Source organism: Papio anubis, chromosome 7 (genome assembly GCF_008728515.1).
Source record: "Papio anubis isolate 15944 chromosome 7, Panubis1.0, whole genome shotgun sequence".
Taxonomy (NCBI): domain Eukaryota; kingdom Metazoa; phylum Chordata; class Mammalia; order Primates; family Cercopithecidae; genus Papio; species Papio anubis.
Genome location: NC_044982.1, coordinates 39,333,561 through 39,356,399, shown reverse-complemented (window position 1 = coordinate 39,356,399; position 22,839 = coordinate 39,333,561). Strand labels below are relative to the sequence as shown.

Below are 22,839 nucleotides of genomic sequence, written 5' to 3'. Positions count from 1 at the left end.
GTTAAATAAAGTAGAAATTATAAGAAGCTAGAAGAAATATAGATACTTTTTTTTTAATGACCTACAAGAAGTTTATAAGCGTAGAAACAGTGAAAGAAATCACACAGGAAAAGCTGGGGGTCAGAGTTGACAAATTCTATAATAAGAACAACCGCAAATATAATTAAGAGATAAATGGAAATATTGGAAAACGATTCCCAACAAATATGACAGAGTATATGCGCAAGCACACATACGCTCACACAGCCTATTTGGGAGCAGGGAAGAGACTACCAGTGCTGCTTTTTTTTTTTTTTTTTTTTTTTTTGAGATGGAGTCTTGCTCTGTTGTCCAGGCTAGAGTGCAATGGTGTGATCTTGGCTCACTGCAACCTCTGCCTCCCGGGTTCAAGTGATTCTCCTGTCTCGCCTCCTGAGTAACTGGGATTACAGGCGCCCGCCACTGTGCCCGGCTAATTTTTGTATTTTTAGTAGAGATGGGGTTTCACCATCTTGGCCAGGTTGGTCTTGAACTCCTGACCTCATGATCTACCCGCCTGGGCCTCCCAGAGTGCTGGGATTACAGGCGTGAGCCACTGTGCCTGGTCTACCAGTGCCTCTTAACCATTTTGGAGTAACATTTTCCAGAAAAATGCTTGTGCTATGTATGCACACTAACAGGCAGACACAATACACATACATATGCCCACAACTTTCAGTACAACTTTAGGAAACTCACATATTCATTAGCGTTTTATAGACCACAAAAGAAGTGCCTGGTAAATATGAATAAACCTCAGCTTCCTTACTAGTCAAATAAATGGAAGATTTAAAAAAATAATAATATCAAATATTTCTGAAAATATTGTTAATGGAATGCAAATTAGTAAAGCCTCCCTAGAAAAGCTGTTTGACTTTTTAAAAAATGTCAGAATCTTATCTAAAAGTTCTATTTCTGGGACTTACTTTATGAAGACATCAGAATCTCAGACAAATTTATATGTACCACTGATTATTATGTACTGAAATGCTTGTTTTTATGGTAGCAAAAAATTAGAAGCAATTTAAATGTTGAACTTTAGTTTAATGGTTACTATAAATTATCATTTAGCCATGTAATAGGGTATCAGGAATTATTAAATATTTAAAAAGACTAGTGATATGGGAAAACATTTGCAATGTACTGTTGAAATAGGATGTTAAGAAAAAAATATTTCTAGGTGATGGGATTATTGGTGGTTTTAAATTTCTTTATTAATTTTTGCATTCCTCCCCTCACTTGTTTTTATAGTGAATGTGTATTAGTTTTATAATTAAAACACCTTTGTAAAAATGCAAGTTATTCTGTTGTGTAATTTTTTTTAAAGTTTTTACTTAAAAACCTATAAAATGACCATGATTGACAATAATATATGCAGATTTTGGTATTTTTCTGAAAACTTAAATTCTTACTGGTTCAAAGAAATTTTCTCTGAAAATACATGTTGAATTAATACTGAAACAATTAACTTTTGGGTACCTTTTTCTTCTCCTACTAGAAATAGAAGACTTGTTTTCTTCACTTAAGCATATCCAACATACTTTGGTAGATTCTCAGAGCCAGGAGGATATTTCACTGCTTTTACAACTTGTTCAAAATAAGGATTTTCAGAATGCATTTAAGATACACAATGCCATCACTGTACACATGAACAAGGCCAGTCCTCCATTTCCTCTTATCTCCAACGCACAAGATCTTGCTCAAGAGGTATGTATTCTAAACATCTTGTTGATGTCGACAAGGTAATTAGTACTGGCAGGAAGACAGGATTATTGGAAAATACTAATGTGACTATAAGATGTGTTTGAATTAATTACTGTTAATCACATGTTAATAATGTATTGTGACAGAAAGTTTACTACATGCATTTTATCCTAAAAAAAAAATTTTACTTCAGAGTCAGAACTCTGTTCCATGAAGAGAGTTAATTTTTTATATAAAATCATAAATTTGGATAGTAACAAATAATTTCAATTACTAGAGAGCAATTTTTTTTAATGTTTTAAGTATAGTTTTATGAATTTCAAGCATTATACATTATAAACTGAGATAGTGAATACTGATGAGATACAATTATAACTGATAATCAGGCATTATATAACTCCTAAGATTTATTATGTCTAGGTATTTTGAAGTTTTCCTCCTATAAAAACTGTAGACATTTCAAATTATTAAATCTTAATATACTGTGAGGGTTTTTATTGTTAACATGATGACTTAAATTCTTGTTTCTGATGCTAACCAGTGTTCAGTGTTTAATCTGTTATGGAAACATCTTTTAAATTTAAGATTTTAAGGTTATAAATAAACTCTCCTGTTTTGGGGAGTAGACAGTCTTTCATTATTCTAGTGCTTTAAGTTATTTTGGTATTGTTAAAATGAATAATTCTGGAATCCCATCAAGTGAGTGTGTTTCATTGAATGCCAACATGAGCAGAAAATGGGCTCTTGGGGAGGGAGGACATCTAGAGCTACAGAACCTATAAAATAGATTAGAAGGTACTTTGTAGATTAGCACATAATTGTCCCCAAGGGAGATACTTTTCTCACTTGTCATATTTACTTATGGTTTAAATGGTGTTCTGAAATTTCTGAAAATTACTTTTCTTACAGAGATTGAAGTAACATTACTTTGATCTTATACTATTCACACACATAAGCAATTCTGGACTTACTTCCAGGATAGAAGGAAAAGACGAGTACCAATATATTTGGTAAAAATATAACATATTTGAGAGCACACAGGCAAGTGAAGCTGGTTTCAAATCCGGTTGGGAAGAATACAAAATAAATCATTATAATCATTCCTGTCCCTATTAGGAGGAAGGTTTGTCCAGCTGGCTACTGGGTCCTTGTTTTGCTAATACAACAATAGGTGAAGAAGAGAGTAAGAGAAGCAAGAGAGATCAGAATTGCTCCAATTGTAAAAAGCTGACACACACAATGGAAAGGTGGAAAGAAGGGAGAAAAGAAACAACTTAGCCTAAAGGGTTTTAGGAGTTGAGAAAAGCAAAGAACTAGAAGTGGCTTAAAGAGTAAATGCCTCGGGAAGAAAGAAGTTGTTAAAAAGGACTTTTAAAAAAATCACTTTTGAATATTAGTTTTAGGATAGTTCACATATTCACATATGTGAATATAGGATAGTTCACAGTTTTAAAAGTACTGTATAAAGGAGATTTTCTGAAAGTTTGCTTTGACATCCTTACAGTATTATAGTGTCTTCAGTGATAGAATGTGAATGGTTTCCCCTGGAGTGTACATGACTGTGAAGTTGCCCTTTCAGTACATAATACTTGTGAAAAAAGCACATAGTCAGAACTCAACAAAGAGAGGAGTGTTAAATCTGATAACAAAATGGTAAAGGTTAAATGGACCCATTGCCTTTACTTTACAGCTGGAAAAAAGTATCAGCAGTCACCAGTCCAACTCCCCTGTTTCTCTGAATATTGAAGCCTAGTGAGGTTAAGTTAAAAAAACATCTCAAGAAATTTAGTGAAACATTCAGAAGTATTCTTTGTTTATACAGCTTAAAATACCAGTTAAACATTAGGTACCATATAATAATAAAGCCTATGAAAACCTCAAATTTTAAGGTCTAGATTAAATCTTTGATGATCTAGGATATTTACTAATAAACACAAACTAAATTTCTTGGACATTATAGTGCTTTTTTTTTTTTTTTTTTTTTTTTTGAGACTGAGTCTTGCAATGTTGCCCAGCCTGGAGTGCAGTGGCGCGATCTTGGCTCAGTGCAAGCTCCACCTCCTGGGTTCACGCCATTCTCCTGCCTCAGCCTCCCAAGTAGCTGGGACTACAAGTGCCCGCCACCATGCCTGGCTAATTTTTTGTACTTTTAGTAGAGACGGGGTTTCACCGTGTTAGCCAGGATGGTCTTGATCTCCTGACCTCGTGATCCACCCCCTCAACCTCCCAAAGTGCTGGAATTACAGTCATGAGCCACCACGCCTGGCCCTAAGATATTATAGTACTTTTATAAAGAAAATTTAGAACTTGGATTTCATTAGATGAACTTATAAACACCTTTAAGAGAGTAAAAATGAAAGCCAACACACTGAGAAATGGTATTTGATTTTGAGATATTGAAGTATATATATGTGTGTGTATATATATGTGTGTGTGTGTAAATATATGACAAAAACTTGTCCATGAAATATATAAAGAACTCTTGTTGCCTAGGTGCAGTCTGTAATCCCAGCACTTTGGGAGGCTCACACCTGTAATCCCAGCATTTTGGAAAGCCAAGGCGGGTGGATCATTTGAGGTCAGGAGTTCAAGACCAGCCTGGCCAACATGGTGAAACCTGGTCTCTACTAAAAATTAAAAAAATACAAAAATTAGCCGGCTGTAGTGGCGTGCACCAGCTGCTTGGGAGGCTGAGGCAGGAGAATCACTTGAACCCAGGAGGCAAAGGTTGCTTTGAGCCGAGATTGCACCACTGCATTCCAGTCTGGGCGACAGAGTGAGACCCTGTCTCAAAAAAAAAAAAAAAAAAAAAAAGACTCTTGGAAACTAATAAGAAAAAAGACTACTTGGTTAAAAAAAAAATTGACAAAGAACAATCACTTCACAAAAAAGAGGAAATCCAAATGGCCAATAGCAATGAAAAGATATTAGGCATCATTAGCCAACAGAGAAATGCAAATTAAAACATGAGATACCCCTACACTGACACCAGAATGACTATGATTACAATTTAAAAGACTGTCAGTATTGTTTGTGAACTTAGGGAACAACTGAACCTCTCATACATCACTGGTGGAGTAGAAGTTGGTACTACCACTTTGGAAAAATGTTTGGCAGAATCTGCTAAAGCTAATGTACCTATATACTGTGACCTAGCCATTTCACTTGTAGGTATATAGCCAAGAGAAATGAAAACGTATCCACAGAAAAGCTTAAAAGCAGATGTTCATAGCAACCAGATAATAGTCAGAAACTGGAAACAACCTAGATGTTTATCAACCTGTGAAAGTTGAATTAGGCTTTTGCTGTGGAGGAACAATGAGTAAACAATTACAGTCTAATGAGAAGTGCTATGATGGCAGTATGAGAAAAGTGCCAACAGCACTAAGATATGCCTAATTCTGTGTTGGGAGGATGGGAAGGATGAGGGGAATTATGGGAAGAAGGAAGAAATATAGAAGGACATTTTATTTGCTCAGTCTTGAGGGGTGACTGGGAATTTACCAGGAAGTGTAAGAAAGAGAAAAAGGTATTCCATTCTCAAAAGGTACAGAGGTGGTAGTGAGAGAGAAAGCCTGGCATATTTCTTGAATGCTAAGTAAGTAGTAGGACTTAATGTTAAAAGATGGTGTCCAGAGGCCGGGCACGGTGGCTCAGGCCTGTAATCCCAGCATTTTGGGAGGCCAAGGCAGGCAGATCATGAGGTCAGGAGATCGAGACCATCCTGGCTAACACGGTGAAACCCCATCTCTGTTAAAAATACACAAAAATTAGCCAGGCATGGTCGTACTCGGGAGGCTGAGGCAGGAAAATGGCATGAACCCGGGGAGGCGGAGCTTGTAGTGAGCTGAGATTGTGCCACTGCACTCCAGCCTGGGCAACAGAGCAAGCCTCTGTCTCAAAAAAAAAAAAAAAAAAAAAAAAAAAAAAAAAAAAAAAAGAGATGGTGTCTAGATCCTGAAGGCCATTAATAAATTTAAATTTATCTTATGGTGGATTACTTTGGTAAATATTTTAAATATTTTAAAAGAATTAACTTATGTGAATAGGTGAAAGGAGAAAACCATATGATACTTGTTTTGAGACAGAGTCTCACTCTGTCACCCAGGCTGCTGTGCAGTGGCATGATTATGGCTCACTGCAACGTCGACTTCCTGGGCTCAAGCAGTCCTCCCACCTCAGCCTCCTGAGTAGCTGGGACTACAGATGTGCACCTCCACGCCTGGCTAATTTCTTTTTTTTGCAGAGACACGGTCTCACTGTGTTACCCAGGCTGGTCTCAAACTCCTAGGCTCAAACAATCCTTCCATCTCAGCCTCCCAGAGTACTGGGATTACAGGTGTGAGCCACAGCACCTAGCCCCCTATGATTATTTTAATGCAGAGAAGGCATCTGAAAAGATTTCAGTACTTTTTCTTTGTTGATAAAAATTCTTGGAAAGCCAGGCACATTGTTTTAACTTGATAATAGTCAAAAATAATAGCAGATGTATAACAAAGCACTTTGGGGGAAAAAAGAAAAAGAATAATACCAGAAACCAATAGCATCTTCCCTAATGGTGAAACACCCACGCATTGCCATTTAAGTCTTGAATAAGATAAAGAAACTCCAGATACCCACCACTAATATTCAGCATTTTTTGGCAGTCCCAGCCAGTGCAATAAAACAGGAGGAAGTAATGAATTATGAAATTGTATAGGAACAGGGAAAATATGAATTAATTTATACAAATGCACACACATATCTCGAGGTATTGGAAGAATTAATTAACTATTAAAAAGGCTATCTCTGGATGTTAGATAAAATAGGTAATTTTACTAGTATTTTTGTGTTTCTCAAATTTAACAGGAAAAGGTCACTTCATAAAAAATTTAAAGCAAGAAATTTATTCTATACATGATTGTGAATCTACTGAAGAATTTTAAACAGATCTATATAAACAGGCTTCTAATTTAAAGTATTACTTTGATAACATTGTGGAAAGTCAGTGGAAACATAGAGTAATGTGGAGGCTATTGTAATTGTCCAGATGTAAGATTTTTGAATAGCAGTTGCACATGGATTATAGAAATATTTAAATAGAAAATTAATAGGATATAGTGTCTCTATGTGGGTAATAAAGGTAAAGGAGACATCAAGGATGACTTCCTACCCTCTCTTCCTTTCATTGAATTCATAAATATTTCAGTGCTATTGGTCAGACATTCTGCCAATAGCCAGATATGAAGCTGAATAAGATACAATTCTATCTTCATTGAGCTCAGTCTAGTGGGGAAACAGCCCTATTGATAATTTTAAATCAAATGTGTTCAGTCTTATGAGTACATGTTATCTAGGCAAGTAGAATAAGGCAATTCAGGTAGCTGGGACAGCTAGTATAATCACAGTCGTCATGGGGAGACAGCATGGTTTGTGTAGGGAACAAGCAGTTGAATGCTGAATCAGAAAGGTTAAGGCATAAGGAATGCCAGGAGATAGGACTGGAAAAGACGAAAGAATCAGATGTTGATGGTCCTTAGATTTAATACTAAGGAGCTTAGACTTAATCTTGTAAGGGACAGAGAGCCACTCAGAACTAGAATGGTCATATTTCTGTTTTAGAATTAAAGAATATTTAGTGACATAGAAAAACAAAATATTTAGTAATTTATTAGTATCAAGTCAAAATAGTTATAAAATACCGTTATAGGGGCCGGGCGCAGTGACTCACACCTATAATCCCAGCACTTTGGGAGGCTGAGGTGGGCAGAACACCTGAGGTCAGGGGTTCGAGACCAATCTGGCCGACATGGTGAAACCCCATCTCTACTAAAAATAAAAAACCTAGCTGGGTGTGGTGGTGGGCGCCTGTAATCCCAGCTACTCGGGAGTCTGAGGCAGGAGAATCTCTTGAACCCGGGAAGCGGAGGTTGCAGTGAGCCAAGATCATGCCATTGCGCTCCAGCTTGGGCGACAAGAGCGAAACTCTGTCTCAAAAAAAAAAAAAAAATACTATGATAAAAAGTATGAGTAGCATGATCTCATTTTGGTAAAAATAAATGTGAAGAATAAAGAAGGGATATATACATAGAAATTTTCTCAAAGTTTAGATGTTATGGGTACATTTTTAGAGTAACTGATTTTATTGAAATGTAATTTACATGCACTTAAAATGAGTGTATTTTATTGTATAGTTCAGTGTATTTTGACATATATGTACATCTGTAAAATGTACAACTGCCATCAAGTTAATAGAAGCATCCATCACTCCATAGAGCTTCTCTCCCATGGCCCTTTGCAGACAATAATCACCTCTTTCAATCCTCAGGCCCTGTGAATATCCACGGATTTGCTTTCTGTTTTACAAATTTGTCATTTGTGGGCATTTCATATAAATGTAATAAAACAACAGGTAGTCTTTTCTGTCAGACTTCTTTTGCTTAGTATAATGTTTTTGAGATTCATCCATGTTGTTCTTGTATCAGTAGTTTGTAAATTGCTGACTATCATTTCATTCTTTCAATATCCCACAATTTGACCACTCACCTATTGATGAATATGTAGGTTGTTTCCTGTTTATGATTCTAGTAGGTAGGTAATAGTATCTTGTTTTGATTTGCATTTACATAGCGACTAATGATATTTAGCATTATTCTATATGTGTATTGGCTGTTTCTCTATCTTTTGTGAAATATCCAGTCAAATCTCTTTTCCATTTTAATCGTCTTGAGTTGTAAGAGTTCTTAATATATTCTGGCTACAAGTTCTTTGTCAGATACATATATCAAGGTAAATATTTTGGTAAAAACAAGTAGAAAAATGCAGGAAGGATATATATGAAAGTGATTATCCCTAAGTATAATAAAAGTCCATCTTTGTACCTCCTTCCTTTTGCTTATCAATTTTCTGATTTTTCACATTTAAAATCATTTTTATAATTAAAAAATTAGTTTTAAAATGCAAAAAGATCTTGCTTCTGAAGGAAACAAGGAAAAGTAGTATAGCTAAAGAAGTGTACAAGGTCAGGAAAAGGTATTTTTAAAGATAAGAGATTAGGGCATTTTTATAGGCCAATGGAAAGGAGCAGTAGAATAAAAGAATAGCTTTTTAATTCCTTAACGCCATTGTAGAAGTAGCTGATGGTATGTGTTGACACTAGAATAAGCAACATATAGGTTAGTAGGGCAGTGGGTAAACACGGGAGTTCTAAATTTCTTTAGAAGGGAGGATCTCAGAGATGTTTAGGAACTGACTTAGAAGTGGGAATATGGAAAGAATCTCTGATACAGAAAATTATTATTGAGCTGACTCAGTGTAAAAGTGTACACCCTTGGTACATTTTTAATCCAGAATTATCTTCCCATCCTCAGAGTTTCTTCAGCTGTCAAAAGGTGTATGATCAAGACTACAAATTTCATTTAAAATTGATGTAGACTTGATAAACTTTAAAAGGGAAAATACCCTCTTTTAAAAACAACTTTTAGTTACCCACAGTCTTAAATCCTGGGTCTTAAAGCCTTAAAGCCTTGTCTATTGTAAGATTTTAGTTGAGTTCTTGGAGAAGATAATATTTGCTCTGCCATCCCGTTTATACATATAGAACTCTACAATTAGAAATACAATTTTCTAAGTACCAAAACCTGAGGACAGACTGGTTTTGGTACTGTCATTGCTTTGATCCACTTGCTATGGTAAAGTTAATTAATCCCCAAATTATCATCTCTTGGGTTTGACAGGGAAATTACTGATAAAATGATTTAAAATAGCCATAAAAGGTATAGAATTACTGGGTTCCTGTATTAATTATAAGTTACTCTTTTTTTTTTTTTGAGACAGTCTCATTACATCATCCAGGCTGGAGTGCAGTGGCACCATCTTAACTCACTGCAACCTCTACCTCGTGGGTTCAAGTCATTCTCATGCCTCAGCCTCTTGAGTAGCTGGAATTACAGGCACACACCACCACGGTTGGCTAATTTTTGTATTTTTAGTAGAGACAGTATTTTGCCATTTTGGCCGTGCTGGTCTTGAACTCCTGACTGCAAGTGATCTGCCTGCTTTGGCCTCCCAAAGTGCTGGGATTACTGGTGTGAACCATTGCATCTGGCCTGTTTTAAGATTTTCTTAATCAGTCTTTGAAGCACCATAAGTAGTAGATAAGGAAACAGGCTAAAAAAATTTATAAGCAAGGGGAGTTTATCGTAGGAAGACAAAGATTTCTCGACTGTGGGAAATTTAATGTAATCCATTATGTTATGGTGATTGTTCCATTGCACTCATATAAATTCATCTTGTTAGACTGTCACTCTTTTTTTTTTTTAATTATATAAAAAAATATATAAAATAGAGACAGGGTCTCACTATGTTGCCCAGGCTGGTCTCAAACTACTGGACTCAAGCAATCCACTTGCCTCAGCCTCCCAAAGTGCTGGAATTACAGGTGTGAGCCACTGTGCCCAGCCTTGACTATAACTCTAAGTTGTCATCTCTGATTTTAAATAGTCACATAAATGATTTAAAAACTATAAAATAGCAAGGTAACTGTTAGGACAGTTTTTCTTTTCTTACGTAATTATTAATGAATTTTATGGTATGTTGGGAGAAACTTTCAAGATGGAAGTATTTTGTCTATAGGCATAAGTACCAAAATCTTAGTGTTTTTTTTTTAATAAGAAGTACTGTTGTTATCCATAATAACAAGATTGAAAACTCTCATGATTCTTTTTGGTGATTTTATTTCTTACAAGCATTTTTTATTATTTTAATTTGTACTTTAAAAAAATATGACCCTGCATACAGGTGCTACTGATACTTCCTATAATCTAGGAAGAATAATCTTTATTTTTGTTTCTTAGGTACAAACTGTTTTGAAGCCAGTCCATCATAAGGAAGGACAAGAACTAACTGCTTTGCTGAATACTCCACATATTCAGGTAGAAAATGGACAGAATATTATATATGTGGTTTTTCCAGTGTTCTTCTTTTATTTTTTTAAATCAAAGATTCCAGGGCTGGAAGAGATGTCGAACATTCTCTAGCCTATTTTGATGTTTACAACCCCATCTATAACATAGTAGTTATTGTTGGATTATATATTTTCAGATTTAAAATGAACTAAATTATTTTGAAACAACTTTTTCTTTAAAAGTTAGGCAAAAATTCTTCCCCCCTTTGGTGATATTTTCTGTAAGTTTTAATTATCCAGAGTGTTTAAGCCTTTACATTGATGTTATTTTATGAAGTTTAATAAGCATTTTAGACTTTCATAACCCATTCCAGAGTATGCCCTTAGTATACTTTAACACATCTTTATTATTAGCTGTAATTAATTATAGCACTTTTAAAGATTTAATGGTCAGAATACTATGTACATAGTGAGGTTAAAAATCACTGTGCAGAACTAAATCATGCTATTACTTAAAATACCATGGATTTCTTTGAAACAGGCACTTTTACTGGCCCACGATAAGGTTGCTGAACAGGAAATGCAGCTAGAGCCCATTACAGATGAGAGAGTTTATGAAAGTATTGGCCAGTATGGAGGAGAAACTGTAAAAATAGTTCGTATAGAAAAGGCTCGTGATATTCCATTGGTAAGTGTCCCACATACTGTTTTTAAACAAGTGCATTTTTCTGCTGTTGTGTGCTTCAGAAGTCTGGTTAACTTCAGAATTCTAATGAATAGAGTATTTCTGAAGTGGAAAATGTGGGGGAAATGGTCAACTTTTAAATCTAATTATGATTACTCTAGTTGTGTAAATACATTTTTTCTTAAGATAACTGAAGGTTAGTATTGTTGAATAGAAAAAAAATAGAATTTAAAAATAAATACTTAACAAAAATCATATTATTTTTGTTTTTAAATTAGAGAGAGAGATATAGAGATATATATATATATATATATATTTTTTTTTTTTTAGGGTGCTACAGTTCGTAATGAAATGGACTCTGTCATCATTAGCCGGATAGTAAAAGGGGGTGCTGCAGAGAAAAGTGGTCTGTTGCATGAAGGAGATGAAGTTCTAGAGATTAATGGCATTGAAATTCGGGGGAAAGATGTCAATGAGGTTTTTGACTTGCTGGTAAGTTGACACAGCTAGAAGAATGATTGATAGCTTTTAGAAAGCTCTTATTAGACTTTAAAATATTTTTTAAATAACTGTTATGAGCACTGGATGATTTCTAGCCTGATTTTTCCATGATATAACTGTTCCACAGTATTTGTTAGCAGTTTTATTTTTGGGTGGTACCACTGGTATTTTTCTACTTTCTGATGTATCACTATCACATATATTTTATTTTTCTGGAATCAGTAATATAACTCATTAATTCACTCAGTACATATTTATTGAGTGCCTAATATGCACTGGCCACTTGGGAAACAGTAACAAAACAAAATCTGTGTCCTCATGATTTTTTGTGTTCTTTTATTTTATTATCTGTAATTGATTGTTGTTTTCCTAATAATATTAGATAAAGCAGTGCTATAGATCTGCAGTGTCCGGTATAATAATCACTAGCTGCATGTAGCTATTTCTGTTTAAATTAAGTAAAATTTAAAATTCAGTTCCTTATTCACATTAGGTGCATTTCAAGTGCTGAGAAGCAGTATGTAGCTAATGGCTACCATTATTAAGATACAGAAATAGCACATTTCCATCATTGGAGAAGGTTCTATTGGATAGTGCTAGTATAATCACAAAATCATTGCTGGACATCTTTTGAGGGCAATTTATGATCACTTTGTACATACCCACAGACCAGATTTATGGTCCTAGTTATTCAGCTTCTGTTATTACAGTGGAATCTCTACTATCTGCTGTAAAATATAGAAACATCTTCACACACTTATTTTCACCCAGCCCCATTCATTGCTTTGGTAGAGCAAAGTGCCTCTGGTCATTTAAGTCTGTGGAGGGGTTCTGAAATAGTCCAGTTTAGGGAATATAGATCATAAAATCATGGAATGATTTTCATAAATACAAATTTTAAAAATCTGATCTTTCTATTACAGTCTGATATGCATGGTACTTTGACTTTTGTTCTGATTCCCAGTCAACAGATCAAGCCGCCTCCTGCCAAGGAAACAGTAGTAAGTGATTTTTAAATGTTCATTATTTATGTGTTCCATGGCTACTGTTTGCTTCTGTTACTGTCTCAAATACAGATAAATTCAATCATTTTTATTTAAATAAATATGAACTATCAATGTTTTAAATTAGTAAACTCTGCACCTTTTTCTTTTTGGAAGGTGGGAGATGGAGTCTCCATCTGTTGCCCAGGCTGGAGTGCAGTGGTGTGATCTTGGCTCACTGCAACCTATGCCTTCCGGGTTCAAATGATTCTTCCACCTCAGCCTCTTGAGTAGCTGTGATTCCAGGCACATGCCACCACGCCCAGCTAATTTTTGTATTTTTAGTAGAGACAGGGTTTTGCCATGTTGGCCAGGCTGGTCTTGAACTCCTGGCTTCATGTGATCTGCCTACCTTGGCCTTCCAAAGTGCTGGGATTACAGGTGTGAGCCATCACATCCAGCCAACTCTGTACCTTTTTAAAATAAAAAGTAGAAAATAATTTCAGTTTCTGAATTTTTTTTTTTGGTAGTTACAGATGGGTTAACTTAGTATGGGGTGGGGCAAGTGCTTTTAAAAAGTATGTGCAACCCTTATTTTAGAGTATATTGTTTTGTTAGACATTTACTCAGCTAGATCTATTAAAAGTTAGGCTCCATTACCATACAGTCAAGCAATTGCATTCCAAAGTATATATCCAAGAGGACTGAAAACATATATTCACATAAGAACATCTACATGAATGTTCACAGCAGCAACATTCATAGTAGCTAGAAAGTAGTAACAACCCAAATGTCTGTCAGGTGATGAATGAAAGACAAAATATGTATGTATGATGGGATATTATTTGGTAATTTTAGAAGACTAAAATACTGATACATGCTACAACATGGATGAACCTTGAAGAAATTATGCTGAGTGAAAGAAGCCAGTCACAAAAGGTCATTTATTGGTTCATTTATTTAAAATGTCCAGAATAGGTAAATCTGTAGGAGAGAAAGCAGATTAGTAATTCCTTAGATGTGGAGATAAGGAGTTATGAGAGAATGGTGATTGCTAATCAGTTCCAAGTTTCTTTTTGAGGGGATAAAAATGTTCTAAAATTGTTTGTGGTGATGATGGTACAAATCTGTGAATATACTGAAACCGTCCAGTTGTGTACATGAGTGAATTTTATATGAATTATATATCAATAAAGCTATTTAAAAATGATAGACTTTGAAGTGCTGAATTAACATGGAAGCTTGATGTATTGCATCTGTTATTCTTAACTTTAAAGCATAGCAGTTTGAGAAACAACACAGTTTCATTTTTCTCTCAATATTTCATCACAGATAATGCTTTATAATTTGGCTATCATTCCATGTTTTCCCTTCATTTTTTACAGAACATACTGAAGTTGATATTGTATCTGCAACCTACTTCATGTTTGCAATTTTTTGTAGGAGGAGAAATGAGGAAATATAGCTTGTCTTTGAATTCAAACAGCTTGATTCTCTGTGCATTGTGCGGTTCCTTGTATCTCTTCTGTGTTATGCCCTGAACTTCAAAAGTAGCTCTGCAAACTGAGGAAACAACAGAGGGTTGGAATATGCTCCTACTTACTTATCTACAATAATCCACCCCTCCTGAGCAAATGACTTTTGTCTTTTAGAATGAATGTCGGAAGTTAAGCCATGTTTTTTTGTTTGTTTGTTTGTTGTTGTTGTTGTTGTTGTTGTTGAGGTGGGATCTGGCTCTATTGCCCAGGCTGGAGTGCAGTGGTGTGATCATGACTCACTGCAGCCCTGACTGCCTGGGCTCAAGCAGTCCTCCTACCTTAGCCTCCCTAGTAGCCGGGACCACAGATGCATACCACCACATCCAGCTAATTTTTTGTACTTTTGGTAGAGGTGGGTTTCACTATGTTGCCCAGGCTGGTCTTGAACTCCTGAGCTCAAGCGGTCCACCTGCCTCAGCCTCCCAAAGTTTTGGGATTACAGATGTGAGCCACAATGCCCAGCCAAGATGTGTTTTCTCAACATTTTTTTTCCTGCTATTCATGCAGAATTTGGAATTCTGTAAAAGAAAAGCCATTTTTTTCATTGATAAAATTAATCGAAGTGTTACATTGAAACTTGTTGATTCTCATTGTATACAAAACAGAATATCAAAGTAATTAATTTACACAGATTGTTTCAACCTAAGAATGAAATAACTTACTTATACTTTGGTGGTTATTTAACCCCCACCTTTCATTATTGATTAAGAATAAAAGGCTGGTTTAATCTGAAGACCAAAGGAATATAGATTCATGGTGAACAATCTCAGGAACTACTTAACTGGAAAATGAAGTAGCTTAAAAATGAAGAAAGTGGGAGAAAGAGCAAAATGCCAGGCCAGGTCTATCCCTTTTAAAATGCAGCTTTTTCTTTTTCTTTTTTTTTTTCTTTTTCTTTTTAGTTGGAGTCTCACTCTGTCACCGAGGCAAGCAGTGGCACCATCTGGGCTCACTGCAACCTCCGCCTCCCAGGTTCAAGCAGTTCTCCTGCCTCAGCCTCCCAAGTAGCTGAGACTACAAGTGCATGTCACCACATCCAGCTAATTTTTGTATTTTTAGCAGAGATAGGGTTTCACTGTGTTGGCCAGTCTGGTCTCAAACTCCTGACCTCAGGTGATCTACCTGCCTTGGCCTCCCAAAGTGCTAGATTACAGGTGTGGGCCACCGTACCCAGCCAAAAATACAGCATTTTAAGGTATTTTTGTATTTATTTATTTTTATTTTATCTTTTTTTTTTTTGAGATGGAGTTTCATTCTTGTTGCCCAGACTGGAGTGCAATGGCGCCATCTCGGCTCACTGCAATCTCTACCTCCCAGGTTCAAGCAATTCTCCTGCCTCAGCCTCCCAAGCAGCTGGGATAACAGGCATGCGCTATTTTTAGTAGAGATGGGGTTTGATTTTGTATTTTTAGTGCCTGGTTGATTTTGTATTTTTAGTAGAGATGGGGTTTCACCATGTTGGCCAAACTGGTTTTGAACTCCTGACCTCAGGTGATCTGCCTGCCTTGGCCTCCCAAAGTGCTGGGACTACAGGCATGAGCCACCGAACCCGGCCTATTTTCGTATTTAAAGTAGGGATCTTTTCAGAATAGACTGATGTGCAGTATTTTTCTTTTCCTTCTTTTCTCTTTTGTTTTTTGCTTTTTTTGAGACCGAGTCTTACTCTGTCACCCAGGCTGGAGTACAGTGGTGCCATCTCGGCTCACTACAACCCTGCCTCCCGGCTTCAAGCATTCTCCTGACTCAGCCTCCCAAGTAGCTGGGATTACAGGCGCCCGCCAACATGCCTGGCTGAATTTTTTTTTTTTTTTTTTTTTGTATTTTTAGTAGAGACAGAGTTCCACCATGTTGGCCAGGCTGGTCTTGAACTCCTGACCTGTGGTGATCTGCCCACCTTGGCCTCCCAAAGTGCTGGGATTACAGGCATGAGCCACCACATCCAGCCCCTCTTTTCTCTTTTTATTATGAACAACTCTCAATTGCAATGTATCTTGCCAAGTTTTGTCAAACCTAACTGGCTTAAAATGAACTGCTGTTATTAAAGCTCACTAAGGCTGTCCAGAAAGGAAACAGTAATAGGAACTCATAATCTTGGTTGACATATGCAGAATAATTATCTATGGAATTAATGATCTAAAGAAATTAGAACCAGTTTATTGAGTATCATTATGGTACAGGTCAGCATCCGTTGAGAGCAGCAGCAGATACCTTTCTGATTTATGTTTTGTGATGTTAGAAGCACATTTAAGACAGATATACAAAATAAGTGTTATCTGAAATTCCTATATAATCACTTGTTGAATTATGATGTCATGTATGGCAATAATAAGCTGTGTCAGGAGAAGTACTCTCTTGAGTTCTTAAATTTCTTTTGTATCACACATAGCAATCAGTGGCTGCTCTTTCAGTAGCAGAGGGCAAGAGTCTTGGCACCTTCGTATTTCACTTCCTGGGTAACCAGCACATTTGACCTAGGAAACTGATACAGTATTCAAACTGTGCAGTTTCCTTCTCTCAGCCTTTTTTAAAAAAAGGAAGGATTGGATTTCCCAGACTAGTTTGTAAAACTTTAGATTATTCTATTCTATAATAATATGTAGGGAGGACATAATAGACCTTTATCTGAATGGGATTTTTTCATTTAGTCTAATGCCATAATCTAACAAAGAGTGTATTTAAATGACATTGCTTATTAGTTACAGAATATGTACCAGAAAATTAACAGATTACTGGTTGTTTAATACATATAAGCTATATGATTATGTACTCTGTGCCAGGCACTACAGAGGTAACTGTGTTGTAAAGAAAAGTTGAGAACCATTGCTATCACATACATTGCTTTCCCATTATAGGTATAAAATGTATTAATAAAGATATTTCTTGGTGGATGGGGGAAAGGAGGAATTCTAGTGTTGTGGGGAGATACTTAAAAACTTGTTTGATGCTGTTAAGGCTTTCCTTGAGTCACTTTCACTGTTTTCTCTTCTACAATGAACTTTAAGAGTTAAAGATAAATCTGTGATAGTAAGAAATACAGAAATAAAAATTACAAAGAAAAATACTTTGGTATCAGAGATGTGAAATCAACCTAAATGCCCATCAGTGACAGACTGGATAAAGAAAATGTGGCATATATACGCCATGGAATACTGATGCAGCCATTAAAAAATGAGATTATATCTTTTGCAGGGACATGGATGGAGTCAGAGGCCATTGTCCTTAGCAAACTAACACAGGAACAGAAAACCAAATACCACATGTTCTCTTATATGTGGGAGCTAAATGATGAGAACACATGGACACATAAAGGGGAACAACACACACTAGGGTCTTTTGGAGGGTAGAGGGTAGAGGGAGGGAGAGGATCAGGAAAAATAACTAATGGATACTAGGCTTAATACCTGGTTGATGAAATAATGTGTACAACAAACCCCCAAGACAGAAGTTTGCCTGTGTAACAAACCTGCACTTGTATCCCTGAACTTAACAGTTAAAAAAAAAAAAAAGCAGTATAAAAAGTATAAAAGCCAACCTAATACTTAGACATAATAGAAAAGGGAAAAACCAGACTTCCTTTTTTTTTTTCCTCTTTGATTTTGAGGGTGTCACCAATGTGATAGCGTTACCTTCATGGGTACTAACTCGTCCATTAAGCTAATCCCAAAGTTGTCTCCCAAGTACACTGTCCAGGTGGTTGTGGCAAATTTGTACTTTTTCAAAGGAGTGTCCATTGAGGAAGTGGAATACAGGATCCTGAGTTTTAGATCAGTACTCTCCAAAAGATTTTTTTCTTTTTCTTTTTCTTTTTTTTTTTTGGAGACAGAGTTTCACTCTGTTGTTCAGGCTGGAGTGCAGCAGTGCCATCTTGGCTCACTGCAAACTCCGCCTCCTGGGTTCAAGTGATTCTCCCGCCTCAGCCTCCCAAGTAGTTGGGATAACAGCTACCCTGTACCATGAACATCTACTGTGCCACCGGCTAATTTTATTTTACACCTTTATCAATTAAAAAACATTGAACATGCCCCCTCCCATATTTTATATATGTACTACTCTACTTACTATCCCAAATTACAATGTAGGACAAATTTTATTAATAAGTAATTCAAATAGCCTTCTTGATTTGTTGAAAAACAATATTTTGGAACATTGGATCCCTAAAAAAAATGTAAATAAACTGATGAATCATTATCCCTGTACCCTATCCCCATTTCATCATTAGGACTTCAAATGTGAACAGCTTATAGACACTTAAAAAAGGAAAAAGAAAATGTTGGGCTAGAAGATAATTGTGTCCAAACAGTTCTGTAATTTGAAATGTAAACAAAAGATTTTGTTTTGTTCAGAAGCCAAATACTGTTTTGATCAGATATACTGTTGTGATATTATTATAGCATTATGAGAACCTGGATCTTTCCTATGAGGGTCAGCTTATCTCCTTCATTTTAAAGGGGCTTTTTTTGTTGTTGTATGAGAAACAAAATAATTTTGCCACTAACAGGAAAGATTGGTGGAGAAAACTTCTAGAACTGGTAGGAATTAATCAGTGGAATATATGGGTAGAAGTCGTATAGTATCTGTTAAGGCAATACCCAGACTTTAACTCATTCAAATCGTTAATTTTTCTGATATGAAATAAATTTTCCTTAGGAAAAATTAAGAGCTTTTTCTTCCTAATTTTAGGAAAGTAAGAGCTTTTTCTCTTAATTTTAGGGTACATTTTAGATGGGACTAGATAAACTTGTCACGTAAGTAAAGCATGTTCTCTTCCCAGCCTACACAAAGAGGGGCCCTATTCCAAGCCAGTTAAATCAGAATAGTTAAGGGATGAGAACTGCGTAGGCAAGAGTACATGGAAAAGCATCTCTGGGTGATTTTGTTGGCCTGTGGCAATGGTCATAAATGTAGATATTCCCTCCTCAGTGGTCTTCTTAATTTCTCTCAGGGTAGTAGTTCTCTAAGATTGCTGTACCTAATAATTACCCAAGGAATCTGATTAAAATTCAGATTCTGAGAGTCTGAGGTGTGGCATGAGAATTCAGCATTTTAATAAACATCCTAGGCAGGTGATCTGAGCAAAAACACTTTGAAAAACAACATGTTGGGTATGCTTTCAGAATGTGATTTGATAAAATTATCAATCAAGATTGACAAGTACTTTGCTTTGATCTTTGAAAAATCTAGTAAAATTGATCTCTCCACTACCCCAAGTGATGCCTAAAATTCCATTTTTAGATTCTCAAGTTTTGTTTTTTGTTTTTTGTTTTTTTTTTCCGGGCAAAAAAGTAACAAACAGATTCTAGAAGTATTATTAATTGATAGGATGGTGCTCAAGCACAGATTTTTTTTAAAAAACATGTTTCTAGATAATACTACATATGAGATTTTTCCTCATGCCAAGGTTATAAATTTTATAATTTTTTTGCTCAATCTCTTAACTGTGTTTTGATTCACTGCTATCCCACACAACTTTCTAAAATTCATTTTTAGTGCTGACTGACAAAGATTTCAAGATTTTAATAAAAAGTATTTTTTCACATCTAGAACAAGGCTTTTTAGGGCACTTTCCATTTAGGATGCGGCACAACACTTTCAAATTTGATGTAATATCTTAACTATATTTGGTGCAAGATTATGCTATTCCATTTATATGAATTAAGATACAGGGAAAACTAATCAGTGTTTCTAGAAATCAGGATGATGTTTATCCTTGGAGGGGATGGGATGGGTAGTAACTGAAAGAGACCAGGTGGGGCCTCTGAGGTGCTGGTGATATTCTGGTTGTTGATTTGGATGCTAGTTACACAGGTCTGTTTTGTTTGTGAAAATTCACTATGCTATACACTTAGGATAATGTGTATTTTTTGTACCTGTGTAATATATCAAAAGTTATCCCCAAAAGGCATAATAACATTTAAGTTTTACTTATAGCTATTTAACTTTTTTTTATCTTTATATTTTTAACTAGATCATTTTTTAACCTTAGTTTCAGTTTGTATATTAGGACTTAGCTTTATTTCCTATTTACAGAAGTTAATAAAATATTTCTTTGAAATTAGAAAATATTCTTTAATGACAAGCCAAAAATTTTTTAAAGCCATTATCTATCTGTGTCTATCTGTCTGTCTGTCTGTCTATCTATCTATCTATCTATCTATCTATCTATCTATCTATCTCACTTAGCATTTTATCCAATTTCATATAGTCTATCATCGACACTACTCATTTTAGTCAGTGTCTCAAGCGCTTAAAGAGTGCCCCTTTTGGGGCAGGCTGGCATTCTCTTTATTACATATTACCTCAATTATGGTGAGAGTAAAAAGAAAGCTAAGGCCGGGTGTGGTGGCTCATGTCTGTAATCCCAGGACTTTGGGAGTCCAAGGCAGGTGGATCACCTGAGGTCAGGAGTTCGAGACTGGTGTGACCAACTGGCGAAATCCTGTTTCTACTAAAAATACAAAAATTAGCTGGGCGTGGTGGTGAGTGCCTGTAATCTCAGCTACTTGGGAGGCTGAGACATGAGAATCGCTTGAACCCAGGAGGTGGAGGTTGCAGTGAGCCAAGACTATGCCACTGAACTCCAGGCTGGGCAACAGAGCAAGCCTCCATCTCAGACAAAAAGAAAAAAGAAAGCCAGAGCCAAATAACATTTGGATAGAAATGGACCTTGAATTCTTAGGCTGTTCATCTGTTGCTTGGTTCATTGAGCCTGAACTTGGAATTTAACCTTTGTGTGACAGAAATGCTCACTGCAAATATGTGAGCAGAAATGCTCATTACAAATATGTGTGAGATCTCATTAGATGAAGTAGGTTTCTTACAGATTTTGGAAGTGTCACATACAACTTGCCCAAGTTAGGTAAAAATTAGACATGGAGAAGTTAAAGGGAATATTAATTCCTTTATAACTTCTTAGAAGTAAGAATAGTCTGTCATATCTTACAGAGGCATACTGGAAGAAATGGCATACGAAATAGCTTATAATATAAACTATATTGTTCATGAGAGTTACTACCCACCCTTAATGCTAAGTAGAATAGCACAATTCTTTGATTTATTCTGATTTCCAAAAGCACAGTATTATTAAAAATTATAACTTATACCATTAATAATATGTCAAAGCCTACATAGCATACAAATAAGAATTGATTATAGACTGGATTTAGTTATATTTAGTCCTTTGTAGTGTGCTTGTTTCGTGAACATATCCTTTAAAGGAAACACCAAGAGAGTTTAAGGCATAGTTGGACTGACAGAGGGGTCAAGAGACTGACAGCCCCAGAGAAGCTCATATTCACCTGCTTAGATGATGAGATATGGTAAGGTAAAGTGTACCTTTTCCAGTAGCTGTGATTTGGAAATTGCATACCTTATTGCAGAGTCATTGTTTTCACAGGTCAGGATTCTATTATATTTCTCTCCTCTCACGCTTTTGAGGCACCTTGTATCTCAGCTTGTAGCTGCGAACAGTGTTGTATCCTTGTACATATTTGCAAGTCAGCAGAGAAGACAACAGATCAGCCTGAGAAAATACTGCCCCAAAACACCGTTACTTAACACCTTTCTTCCAACTAAATTTCTTTGCACTGATGAAAAATTGTGGCCAAGTGCAGTGGCTTACACCTATAATCCTACCACTTTGGGAGGCTGAGGGAGGAGGATCACTTGAGGCGAGAAATTTGGGATTATCCTGGACAACATACTGAGATGCTGTCTCTATTAAATTTTTTTTAAATTAAAAAATAATAAATTGTAGCATTTAAATTATATTCATATGAAACATTTTATATTGCCATTTATTGTTGTTTTTATTTTTGCCCTTTTTATCTTTTAGATCCATGTAAAAGCTCATTTTGACTATGACCCTTCAGATGACCCTTATGTTCCGTGTCGAGAGTTAGGTCTGTCTTTTCAAAAAGGTGATATACTTCATGTGATCAGTCAAGAGGATCCAAACTGGTGGCAGGCCTACAGGGAAGGGGACGAAGATAATCAACCTCTAGCTGGCCTTGTTCCAGGTAAGACACAATATGGTAGAAAGTACATAGTATTAAAAGAACACTCAAAATGCAAGCTTTCACAAAGAAAAACTCACTTTTTCATGCCTCTTAATAAAGTCTTCCAGTTACTTTTTCATGTAGTTGGGTTTTTATGTTGTACCTGCAGCATAAGTATCTTAAATAGAATGTGGCCAATTCTTTGGCCTTTAGAATGGAATTATGTATAACTTCAGCCAATCCCATATTGTACTACATTCCCTGTATATCTATTAAGATGACCCTATTATCGAGGCAACACAACTTGTATTATACTATATACTATACTATGACATTAATTGGGGCATCAACATGGTTTTTGAGAAGGAAAGGTGCATAACTTTGTAAGGAATCAGGAAAAGTAACATCATAGAATATATTATACCAAATGTGATCTTAGGGCAGAAATAGGATGCTCCAAATTTTTTATTGATGAAACTATCCCTCATTTAGACTAAACTAAAACTTTAGCTTACATTATAGATTAAGATTA

The 22,839-nt window shown here is 35.8% G+C and overlaps 1 protein-coding gene across 6 annotated transcripts in view; it reads left to right on the top strand.

Moving 5' to 3' along the window:
* The window catches only part of MPP5 (membrane palmitoylated protein 5), a 93,197-nt gene that overhangs the window by 51,742 nt on the left and 18,616 nt on the right, over positions 1–22,839 (top strand). For all 6 annotated transcript variants that reach the window (XM_003901941.3, XM_031669101.1, XM_031669100.1 and 3 more), the window contains 6 exons: positions 1,517–1,725; positions 10,557–10,634; positions 11,148–11,294; positions 11,622–11,783; positions 12,716–12,793; positions 22,145–22,328. In XM_003901941.3, coding sequence (XP_003901990.2) covers positions 1,517–1,725; positions 10,557–10,634; positions 11,148–11,294; positions 11,622–11,783; positions 12,716–12,793; positions 22,145–22,328 — 858 coding nt within the window. The remainder of the gene's footprint in view (positions 1–1,516; positions 1,726–10,556; positions 10,635–11,147; positions 11,295–11,621; positions 11,784–12,715; positions 12,794–22,144; positions 22,329–22,839) is intronic.